The sequence below is a fragment of the Lissotriton helveticus genome, chromosome 5_1, assembly GCF_964261635.1.
Source record: "Lissotriton helveticus chromosome 5_1, aLisHel1.1, whole genome shotgun sequence".
Taxonomy (NCBI): domain Eukaryota; kingdom Metazoa; phylum Chordata; class Amphibia; order Caudata; family Salamandridae; genus Lissotriton; species Lissotriton helveticus.
This window is the reverse complement of record NC_136065.1, coordinates 1,164,824,814-1,164,837,675: the sequence shown is the minus strand read 5'-3', so window position 1 is coordinate 1,164,837,675 and position 12,862 is coordinate 1,164,824,814. Positions and strand designations below refer to the sequence as shown.

At 40.0% G+C, this 12,862-nt stretch overlaps 1 protein-coding gene across 1 annotated transcript in view; it reads left to right on the top strand.

The window, feature by feature from the left end:
- The window catches only part of NRAP (nebulin related anchoring protein), a 417,859-nt gene that overhangs the window by 309,551 nt on the left and 95,446 nt on the right, over positions 1–12,862 (top strand). Inside the window, exons 31-32 of the mRNA XM_078643841.1 lie at positions 6,590–6,694; positions 11,135–11,233. Of these exons, the coding sequence (XP_078499967.1) occupies positions 6,590–6,694; positions 11,135–11,233 (204 nt within the window). The remainder of the gene's footprint in view (positions 1–6,589; positions 6,695–11,134; positions 11,234–12,862) is intronic.

Here is a 12,862-nt window from a genome sequence, read left to right as displayed (position 1 = left end):
CGAGGCTGGTCTTAGCACCATTCTGGCTTGCTAGTGAGCCACCCGATCCTTGGATCTGGGGGTGGAAAATGTTATACACAAGCCTGCTAAGGATGGTCCTAATTGATAGCGACTTGTGGGGTAAACTATTGGGTTGGATCTGAGATCCCTTTCAGGGCTTGTTGGCCAAGATTGCTGTCTCTCAAGGCTGGTCCACCTTTACTTGAGTTGTGGGGTTTTAATGTTGCTCGTCCACGGTGCTCTTCTTCTCCTTGGTATTAGGTCATATTCTTATTGTCTGGTTCTTATCAATTAATTTGTATTTCAATGTGCTCATGCTGAATTTGTTATGTACTCTACCCTACTGCATGGGATTTTTGTTTCTTCTTTTTGTTTAAAAAAAATAAGATAATTCAGGGAAACACGACAAAATATATTTGTAGGTCAGCGATTTTAAATGCTCTGGTAACTTACAAGGCAATCTTCATTATACAGAATCGGTCTTTTTCATGTCACAATCCTAACAGTTTGAAAGTGTGACATTCCTCATCAACAGGCAGCTGTGCATACCCTTTATTTATAACTCAAATGATGGTAGCCTCTGTCTTTGACCTGTGTAACAACATATCTGACCTCTCACCCTGAAGTCCTGTTTGTACTACTCAAATTGTATTACAGAGTGTAAAGACAGACAGCACAAGAGTAAGATAAAGTTTCACAGACGGTAGGTGGGATGAAAAGAGCTCAGTTTAAAGATTACTTGTAAGTAATCAGAGCATTACATCTTCGTCCCATTACCAAGTAGGCGCCCTAACTGTATGAAGATTTAAAAAGCAGTACCAAGTCACTCTGACAGTTAGTCACAGTACATGGACCAAGCACAACCCATCTGAGAACACAGATACCAAAGCACTTCCCAATAATGGGTCATCAATGGCAATAGAAGAGCATCCACTGTGACCCAATGTAGTGGTTTTCTGACACTTCCATTAACGGGGGAATAAAGCTGCAAAGACATAACAAGTATGCAAGGCAGCAGAAAGGTCAAACCAGAAATTGTAGTAACAAAACGTAAATCAGATGATGGACAGAGAATGCTGTTTTTCAAATAACCTCTAACAAGATAAACTGTTCATAACACAATTTGACAGGAGGTACATGAATTTATGCCCAGGATAGCCTGGGAGCCAGACATTTACCTCACCTTTGGAACTACCCGCAAAATTTGTAGAGGAGACTGACCGACAGGCACACATGAACATTGACAATCTGTGACCTTCTTGTCATGCCAACAAACAATACATAGTTTATATTAAATGTAAGAAAATGGGTTATTAGTATTAGAGGATGTGAGTCCTAGCCAAGTAATAAGACCCACATCCTGTAAGGTCAAACACACAGTTTTAATAAATTAAACCTTGGCTCAACTATTGGTAGCTATGGCACAGGGCATATATATGCTTAACTTAGGAACATTTATTTTCCAACGCTATAGCAGTAAAAAAATCAAAGCTTAGCACATTATAGACCGCACAACCAATTAAAAACAATTAGGAAATGAGTAATCAGAAAAACGACACGAAAACAGCTGAAATCCAATAAGGGAGACTGGAGATATGAATTAAATAATTTATAAGGCAAACAGGGATACAAAAAAATGTATAGCACCAATCGGAAATCACTGCTTCTGGTTGACCAAGACCGAGGTGCAATTTGAGGCCAACCACAGTGGAGCGGAGTTGAGATACACTGAGTGGTTCGTCCCAGACAAAGTTTTTACCTTCTTACTTAGTCTTCTTTTATGGAGGTCATAATCCTCCAGCGGGTCAAGGCTGAAGTCCTTACCCAATGAAATCCCTTCAGATCCGGGTATCCACTGTATGAGAGCTGAAGCTGTTGGTTTTAGTGGTAAAAAGGTCAATGAGGTGAAAATCTAATTTAAAGGACGCTTAAATCTTCTCATCGGGTATATACTTTTTGTGCCTTTGCCCTTTCAGGATTTCTACCTTTGGACTTAGTCTCTCTTTTGGAGATCAAAATATTCTAGCAGGACAAGCATGAAGCTGTATCTTAACAAGTCCTTCTGAAATCAGACACCTTTGCTGCGAGTTCCTGCTGAAGCTCTTGAGATTTTGAAAGTCCCCAAAATTATCTGAGTCCCAACTTTTCAGAATTTCTTGGCAGTTCTACATAGTCCATTCTAAAACTCATAGGACCTCAGGGACAGAGCTTAAGAGGCCAGAATACACTCTAACAGAGGCCAGCATTAAGGTTGAGTCCAGTTGTAAAAGCAACAGGTTAACTGGTCACTCAAGGGAAAAGCCCTCTCACTGTTTTTTATGTCTCTGTAGCCACACAGGAGGTCAGCCATCTGATCCTTGAAGTCCAGTTTTAGTCATGGGTACACATGGGAGAAGGTGTAGCCCTTCGGATCTCCATACATGTTACAGACAGCAGATCAAGTGCTATAAGATTTTTCTACTGGTCCAGAAAGTATTCTGAGGAGCCGAATGTGTTGTACTACTTTTGCTCAGTTCACTAGCCAGTGGGTTGAGGGTGGCACTTGGACACTCCCTGATCAATTGACTAACATTTCCAAGGGAAACCTTCCCCCTTTTACAACACATCTTATTTGCCTCCCTGCAAACTATCCCACAGTTTACTATACTTAGTAAAATCTTATATGACAAAACCTCTCTGCTCTGGAGGGAGCTTGTGACACCTAGGCATATGTTTACGGTAATCAGCAGTCCCTTCCCACTGAGCCACTTATATGGTTTTGGGGACAACTTCCTCCTTCAGTGAGACAAAAGCCAAGAGTCTAAACAGTGTTTTTGGATAAAAAGGCCATCTTTTCCAGGCACCCCTTATCACTAAAGAGTAGAAGTGCAAGTCTCCACTTGGTTCCTTTTAAGTCAGTGACATTCTGGGACACTCCTACACCCCTGCTTTAGTTAAACTGGGTGACATTCCTCTCCCAAGATATTCTAACAGATCCAAGCCATTGTCTCTACGCTGAGAGCAATCTTTCACAACTCATCCAAGCCGCACTGACAGTCTAGCTAAAGGCAGGCCATTGCTAATTAGTCACAGGGCCTTTAGTCAGGGAAAGTATACACTTTAAAAAAAAATGCTTTTCCTAGATATTTATTAAACATCCTTTCTTGCCATTGAATAGGATGTTTAATAAATATTAAAAACTGTGGTGGAACCAACTTTGTAGCTTATTCCAAACCAAAGATACAGGATTAGCACATTAATTGTACTTTAACTTTGTCCTCATTGAACCAGCCACAGCCTTAACAGTGAAGGTATCTTTTGAGGCTGGTTACTGGGAGAACATGCAAACATTAAATTATTTCATGTTCCATTTTTAAAAACCAGGCACACTACCTTGTGGGCTACAGAGCGTACCTGGGGGTGACTTACTTAATATAGAAAAATAGTTGTTCCCTTCTGTCAAAGGGTTTATTTTGACAAGCCTGCTGCGGGTTTAAAACCCGCAGGAGTCTGGCTGCTCATGTAGGCCTGAAGCCATGGTTTTCTTATCAGTCTGATGAACAACACAATAGGTGCTGCAGTCTATTGGTGACATTTAACTTCGTTTACCATTGGTATATTTTCATTAGCCATATACTATGGTCTTACTAGAAAGTTGAATATCCAATCCAATCCAATCCAAAAATTCTTTATTTCGGTCATTAAGACCATAAAAGATACAAATAAAACATCGACATTAAAAAAACATTCCCTTGTATAAAAACATTACATAAAAATTAATTCCTTGGAAATCTGTTCATGGGAGGAGGTGCATTACAGTTCATATCAATGATCAATCTTTTAGAAGTGTATTTCTTATCTGCCACATGGCCAGTATGTATTTAGCAACTGCAAAGACTATGTGGGGCAGAGTGCTGGTTTTCAGTATTCTGTAAGAGTACAGATAGCTCCTTATACCCAGGCTCCTACATAGTGGCACAAGCCAATATTTCCTTGGTCTATTGTAGGCTGGGCAAAAGAACAGGACATGAGTTTCCTCCTCATCATGGTTAGCGCACCCCAGACAGATTTTATCATCACTCTTTGTCCATTTGCAAGTAAAAGTTTTAATGAGCAGGGTGCCCAACCTCCGTTGAATATCCCAATTGCGGATTAACAAATTTTACTATGTTTTAGAGCACTTACACTGAGGACTGGACAGCAGTGCCCTGGTTCGCAGAATGTGCAAATGAGGAAGTACTGAAAAATGTGTAATCAAGCAGAAACTGACCTGCTGCGGAATTCAAGCATGCAAGGACCATTTGACAGCAAGCACTTCTGAAACCAGAGCACAGGGAAAAACATGAAACTGAAGAATCACTGACAACTGTGCATAGTCAGTAAAAGTGCTCAAATGAGAGACCACGATACCAGAAAAGTGACGTCAGAATAAGCGGCAATGCACATGCAGGCTTTTGCCATTTTATTCTTACATGTCTGAAGAGTGCCCTTCCACTAAATACTTAATCCTCTGCTATTGATTTATTCCTCTATTATTTTTAAATGACACAATTTCTGTGGTTTATAAATTCTGTACTCACCACGTATCATCAAGCACAGCTCCAACTTATTCAGAGTACATGAGCCCAACTGCTTCTTGGCTTGCATCACAGAGAGCATATACTACTATCCCACAGGACACTGTATGTGCTTCCAGTAAAGGTTAGGGTTATGTTACATCTTTGGGTATTGCCCACATAACTAGAACTGGTATACAATTCCATCACACTTTATTCTGGTACTATTGTTTTTCATGTAATTTTTGGTTGGTTTACAGCCTATTGTTATACTCTGTAAATTCTGCAAACCTGTGCAGAACAAACAGAACTTCTTAAATCTGCCACCAAGCTGTGGAATGGACTCACACTGGATTTACACGATTAAAATCAATATTAGTTTCCGAAAATAGCCTTATACATTATTGTTTCCTCTGTCTTCTGCTTAATCTAGTCATCAGCACTGCCTTTCACATCCAAAAAGACCACTGATGGTATATGTGCAATTTAGAACTTAATACGTCCCTGAAGAATGTTGAACAATGAATGATAAACATTGGCATATTCAAAAGGGTGATCCTCAGTCCACTGGCCAATTAATTGCTCAAGATTTCTGACAGGTAAGGAGAGGCTTCATCAGCACAAAACTTTGTGCACATGGCCTAGAGAGGGTGCTAAGTCATAGCAGCAAGTACTATGTCAGCTAGCACCCATCACACACACAAACATAGAGAAGAATTGAGGAAAGATTATAGGGTAACAGCCAATAGAGCAAAGCCTGAAGAAGGTTTCTCCTAGTTGGTCATTCTCAGTAGCATTTCCTATCATAGACCATGCTCAGCGTTTCTCGGCATCTGCTAAACTGTGATCTAAAGATTTACACTCCTAAAGCTATGACTATGTTAAAGAAATGAAACTTGAATGATCCTAATTCTCTCACAACACCCACAGACGGGTGAATTGGGGCCTTGAAATGAGATGAGCCCCATGAAGTAAGATGGGGGAGAGGGGAAGTACAGAAGTGAGCCTCAAACTTCTTTCCCAGATTTGTGGAACAACCGCTTGCAGTAACATGGGTTATTACTACCACTAAAACGCTGAAGTAAATCAGTCTGCAGCGGGAAATGATTGTTGCAGGATATATGTAAAGGTGTCAAGTGAAACAGCGATAGGTAATTTACTGTATGTGATGAGAAGCAATAATCTTGGGCTGCAGTGAGGTATCATGTTACCTGCTCTTCAGCTCTTCAAGGCAATGGTTTCGGATAGCCTGATGTACCACCTAACCCAGCACATCAGGAAAAAGTAAATGCTCCTGCTGTGATCGAGAACGCTGGGAACATGAGAGGAACCCCAACTAATTGAGATGAGACCAAAAACATCACCTCTGTATCCTCTCGCAGCACTATTGCTGAAGGATGGGATTGATTGTGACTTGTGGATCATAACCCAGAACATGGTTCATGAAGCCCTCATGCCGGCCTGGAGAAGTTTTAACGGTTGCCGACTTTTCTGAGAGTACTTAGTTCTCTCTGTGTGGAACATCTCAAGGTTTTCTCATTCTCACATTTAGCAACAAGATAACCTGAAGGTTATGATTCGCTAGTTCCTAAATACATTTGCCTCCATTAACAGGTAGGGACAGTATACACATAGGAAAAGGCATTGATTAAGTGTCATGTTTATACATTTTGTGCCTCTGAGTACATCCACATGGGCCATAAAAAAGTAAAATCACCAGATCCTTTTCTATGCAAAGAAATGTGCAACTGATGATGTGAAATATATTGAGTCTTTGGAACGTGTTTGATCCACATTACGAAATGAAGTGTGAAACGCTATTTACTTCCTCCAAACATCTGTGAATTGTCTTTATACAGTCCAATCATATATTTTCTCAGTATAAAATTCTTAACATGTTTTTTTCCCGCTATCATTCGCACAGTGTCCTTGTAATATCACATTGTAATATAAACATTTTGGATGAAAATACAAATTTGAAAGTTTCTTCATGCAAATGATTCTGAATAATAATATGCATCTGTAACAAATGTTCTTGAATTTATATCCGATAGAGCCGGTACCGATCAGACTTGAACTTCATGCGTGGCGTTGGCTGCATTACCCCGGGTGCACTGGCAATTGAAGAAAATTTGAAGGCATCCGAGCTGATTAGTGAGGTAATAAAGACTAAAATGTTTCCGCCTAAAGAACATACGTAATTATTGCATGGAAGCTGATTCTTTTTTATTTTACCAATTTTTATTTGCATTTAATTTTAATACACATCATTACCCCCCCCCCCACCCCCCACCCCCACCCCGGCAGAACAGTTAACTGAATCTTACATTTTATTGATTGTAATAGATATGGAGAGAGGTAAACACATTTGTTCAGAAAAAAAAAAATAGAATAAAATAAAATAATATATAGAAAGAGAGACAATTTAATATAAAACCTAAGCAAATCAAGCAATTCATTCCTCATGCATCCAATCGAGCAAAGGTGCCCATATCATCATGCCTTTATGCCTCTTTATCCTCCCTTTGTTTCTGTAAATTGCTACTTCTAAGTTGCAGGTTGCGAGAAGCCTGGTTCTCCATTCTACAAATGATGGTGCTAATGGATCTATCCAGGCTGACGCGATGCACAGTCTGAAAACAGCCATGGCAACAAATATAAGCCCATGCATTGAATGTGGTCGTGGGATGTTAGACGTACCTAATAGAATTTCTTCGGTTGATATGTTTATACGGCAATGTGCGAGATTGGAAAGAAAGTCAGAAATTATCAATATAGTATTCCCTAATATAGGACAAGTAGCAAACATGTGAGCTGAATCTGCGGATGGCAGGGAACACCTCGGACAATATGTCCTAGTTCCATTCCCCCATTTTGCTAGTTTGTCTGGGGTATAATAGAGTGAAAAGAATGTTTTATAGAATTGCGCTTGAAGTTTCATAGACATTAAGGTTGATATTGACATCTCCAAAGCTTCCAAAGAGGTTCGTGGAGAAATGCCAAGTCTACTCTGCCATACCATCGTATGTTTCTCTATATCGTCTGACATAAGTAAATTAAACCCTTCATATATCCCCCCGATTTTAGGGGTTTTTATAGATACTAGTATGTCCATAGTTTGCCATGGTTGAAATTTAATACGGCCACCACCTTTCTTTAAAATAAAATCCCGCACTTGGAGGTATTTGAAGAAATCTCTATTAGGTAGTTTGAATTCGGTTTTGAGTTCTTCAAACGGTTTTATACCATTCACAGAAAAAAAAGCACCCCAGTTGTTTTATCCCCAATTCAGCCCATCTGTTCGATACTAAATCTTGAAATATTTCGGGGAGATCTCAGTTGTGTATTGTAGGAGTATAGAAAGAGAACCAACCTAAACCGACTAGTTTTTTAACATTCCGCCATATTTTAATAGTGTTAGATATAGTCTTGAATTTCACCTTTTTAAAATAATCATCATTTGAATGTCGCCATAAGCAGCCTGCACAGCCATCACCCAGAATAAGTTCTTGTGGGGTGGGGATATTATGGACGTCTATATCTTCTTTTAAAAGATATGTGCTGTATCTCAATACTGTTGCCCAATAATATAGTTTAAAGTTTGGTAATGCCCAACCCCCCCGGTCTCTAGGTAATGTAACCCACCTGAGAGCTCTTCGTGGCTTGTGATATCCCCATATAAAGCGTGAAAACAAGTTATCTATATTCTTAAAAACTGTTTGGGAGAATTCTAGGTTAATTGTACGAAAGAAATAGAGAAACTTCGGGAAAAATAGCATTTTGACAACATTTACTCTCCCCCCAATAGTGAGCTGTAGATTATGTAGGCGCAATAATTCCTTCTTGGTGCGACTTATGAGGGGGTTAAGATTATCGTCAACTATGTTTAGAATATTGGCATCAATACTCACGCCTAGATAAATTGCTTTATTAGTTATTCGAGGATCTTGCATCGTAATTTTATTATTTATAATAATCTGTGTTTTACTACGGTTTAATTTATAACCCGAAACTTTGCCAAAAGCGTGGGCTTCTCGTTCTATCCATTTAATGGCATTATTCGGATCACCAGTGATAATAGCTATATCGTCGGCATATGCCAGACATTTGGTTTCTATATTGCGCACTTGAATTGAAGGAATTAAATTGTTATTTTCCAAATTGTGAATAAAAACATCAATATAAATAGCAAAAAGGAGAGGCGAACAGGGGCAACCCTGTCTTGTACCCCGCGTGATGGCGAACCCATCAGATAGAGCCCCATTGATTAAAACTTGAGCACTTGGGTTTACATAGAGCTGTTGGACTGCAGTTAAATATTGTCCGCCTATCCCACAGTTTGATAGGGCCGCCCAAAGGAATTTCCAGGAGACCCTATCAAACGCTTTCTCTGCGTCGAGCAGTATAAGAGCCATAGGGTCTCCTGTCACCCCCGTATAATCAAAAAGGGAAATAACCCTTTGTATATGATCAATCGTGGACCTTCCTGGGACAAAGCCATGTTGTCTTTCTGAAACAATATTGTTTCAGAAAGGCATGGAAGCTGATTCATGGCGTTGGCGGTCATCGGGCAGGGAAGCAGAGCCTTATCATGATGACGTTTTCTGCGTTCTGCCAGCTCAAACGGGATCGGAAATACAAAGAGGCATTTAGTGCCCTGCGCTTCCTAGCTCTGCTGTTAGCAAAACATGCATTAACACGGCTATATGTGGAATTAATGTATGCACCGAAAAGAAGTGCACAGATCCCTTCTTGATTGACACAGCACAGAAAGCGGCACCCTGAAACAGCCTATGTCTGCACCCTGCCAGAGGGCCCCACTGCTGTACATGAGCCTGAGGTCCCTAAAATACGAGCACCCACAGACATGAATGTATACTTTAAGATATATATTCAGGCCCATTCTCAGAGACTTCCATTGAACGGCTATAGGCACAAAAAGTACCTGGAAACATCGAATGACTGATTACTATAATCCTGTCTCAACATATGCAAATAATCACAATTAAAATTTGTTGTTTTCACTTTGTGTAATGTAAAGTTCTGTAGATATCCTGAAGACAAGACTGCATTTTACTATGCAGTGGTTAAGACTCCCTGCCCTAGTTCGGGCCCTACCACTCAGCTGCTTCCTTGCAACCGACAGCATCTCCCCTACTCCACCAACCTCCATTTCCAATAGCTCCATGAAGACTTAAGGTGGAGCAAGAGTATACAATGGGAACAGGTGCCACCTAAACCTATTAGTGCCTTAAGTCATAATTTTAACATGTCTTTTCCAAATATTACTCTTGTAGAGACCTAATAGATTGTTGGGTCCAGTATGGGAAGTTAACCAAATCACGTATCTTCACAGCAGCGGAAAAACTTAGCTCTGTGCTATTCTAATCAAACCTTAGATTCACTAACATTTTAAATTCCCTTTCCCCCACCCAGTGGCATCCGAAAACAATATAGCAGCTTGTAAAATCCTAATATCTCGGTGCCCATGATACTGCTCATCTGTTCATGTATAATTTCCTTTTTTTCAAGTAGAAACATTCTTTAAAGATATTAGAGAGTTTTAAATACTTTTATTTACTAACCCACCATCCATCCTGCCTTTCCAGTTCAGCTGTGTTTCCGGGGATTGACGTCATTGCACTTCCCTCCGCAGAACGCACTCACTGTCCGAGCATCCTTAAACTACTTTGCATTATGGAAAACGTGGTCCACCTACATGAATATCAGTTTTATCTCAAATTAGTGTATTAAATGAATATTGAATGTTTCAAATACCAATAATGAAGCAAATAGGCAAAATAGATGCAACATAATAATAAGTGAATAGAAACTCGCCCCTCAGATAATCCGCTTGACGTGATGGTAAAAAAACTGGCAAAGGTAATGCTTGCATTATGCCCACGGAGGCAGGTGAATCTGAAAAATTCATCCACAATGTTTCTTTTGCAGCAATCGCTTTGGTGGTTGCCCTATGAGGTCACTGTGTGAAACCACAGTTGCCTCCCATTCAGTAATCAGTGATATTGTTTTGCCTATTTGGATGCTATTATGTATGTACCAAAATGAAACTTTTTAGCTTATTCAGAGAGACAAACAGTGATATCTTAGCTTAACTTCAAAGACATATGTTTGAATCCCATAGCTGTTTAATTCTTGTTTTAGCTAATTTATTAACGGATTTTATATCCTTTTATCACTCTTAAACATTCTAAATATTTTTTACTGACTTCTTATGGCATAACTTTTTTGTATACTGTACTGATTGTATTATGTATGTGCTTATAAGATATCTCTGAGTATCGAATAAAAGCTTATGACTGACTGACTGACTGACTTTGAATCCCATAGAGCCGACAAAGCCTTTCATCATTCTTATGTCAATCAACTCGAATACCACTGAGATGGTTAATAGTAACATCTGTAATTTACAGAACTATTGAAAAGCAAATCAGTGGGAACAGATATGTGAAACACAAGTTGTTATAGAAATATTCATAATATTAATAATTAAAGTATGTAATGTTGTAAACTGCATAGTGGCTGCATAAAAGCAGTGACTCCAGCCTCTGTTCCCTTCCTTGTTTATTTGAATTTAGAGTAAATATCGCCAGCATCCGTACTCCTTCAAGCACACAGCGGTGACCGATTCTCCAGACCTCCTTCATGCCAAATTCAGTAGCCAGATAACCAATGAGGTAGGCCAACTTTGGATAGAAGTACACTATGTGAATGTGTTTTCTGTGTAATTAAATAGTTGGCTTTTGCCCTGTTTTTCTTGCACTCAATTATGTAGCAGATTTGATTTGTTTAGGCATGCACGTTTTGTAATCTTTCATAGCAGAAGGATCTATTGCATGATTTTATAATCAAACACCTCCAGAAACAATTCTTGTCCAGGTCTATGTGATCGTGGGCCACATGATTAAAGGGTTTTTGTAGTCGTAAACTGGCCGATTCGCAGATTCGGCCCATTTGCGAACGCAAAAAAGCTTTTTCACATGTACATGTGATTGGGTATTGGGTTTGCAATTCGCTAGTAGGAAGGGTGTGTTTCGGGTGTCCCTTCCTAATACTGAATCTCAGTGGTGTGTATGAATGTTTTGCGACCAAAATGAGTTTACAAAACATTCACATTTTATCTCCTAGTTTAAGTAGGTGGTAACCCATTCGCAAATGGGAAGGGGTCCCCAAGGGACCCCTTCCCATATGAGAATGTTTGTAAAAACCTTTTTAAGAGCAGGTCCCAAGGACCACTGCCTACTCTTAAAGAATGAAAAGAAAACTTGTCGTTTTTCTTTTTGAAATGCATCCTGTTTCCCTTTAAGGAAAGGCTGCATTCCTCCCCCAAAAAGATTGCATTATTTAAAAACAATCAAGACTTGGTGGTCCACTGACCCCAGCAGGCCACCATCCCTGTGATTTTTGCAATTCAAACCAAGGCCTACCTCATTAATATTCAGGAGGTAGGTCTATTTGCAACCCAGTGGGAATACCAATATATGTAAAACACACAGTTGTACATTGCTGTTTGCGATTACCAAATAGTGAATTAAACAGAATTGTTTGTACATGTGGCCCTTAGTCCAGTAGTGGCTCCTAGTGGGAGTGCTACCATGTGGTGACGTGGGGCGGGGAGGGGCAAGGTGGGGGTTAGTAAACACCGGCATACAGATGAATGCAGGTAAGTTGACAATTAAATAAATAAAACAAATTCAGTTGCTCGCGTTGCATCGCCAAATGCGATGCAGCATGCATAACGAAATTTGTTTTATTGATTTAATTGTCAACTTAGCTGCATTCATCCATATTCCGGTGTTTACTAACCCCCACCCTGCCTCTCCCCTGCCCCACGTCACCGTCCGGTAGCACTCCCACCAGGAGCCGCTACTGCCTTAGTCCCTTATGCATCAATGCATTTCACTGTAGACACAAATAGGGTAAACCCTATGATACATCAGGCCCTTTATTGAGATAACAATATGAATTTAGATGTAAACTCTGACGAACCAGGTGCAGGCTCATGGACCTATGAGCTTGTACTTTGGCAGCTGGTAGTTGCTCAGTATTAAGCAGTGGTAAGTGGGCAGTGGCAGTGTCCCTACCGCTTTTACTGAAGCGCTACCGGCCTTTTGTTGAATACTACTAGTATGCTGATTTAGCGCGTGAGCTCTTTTAAAATCTTAAATATTCTTTTACCTCACTTGGCACTGTGGTGAGCCATCGCGTGCAAGCTACTTTGCACTGTTTGTTTGTTTTCGCACGACTGCGGACATTTGCTAACCGTATCAACCTGCATTTGCATTTGCTCGGCTGAGCTCTTCAAG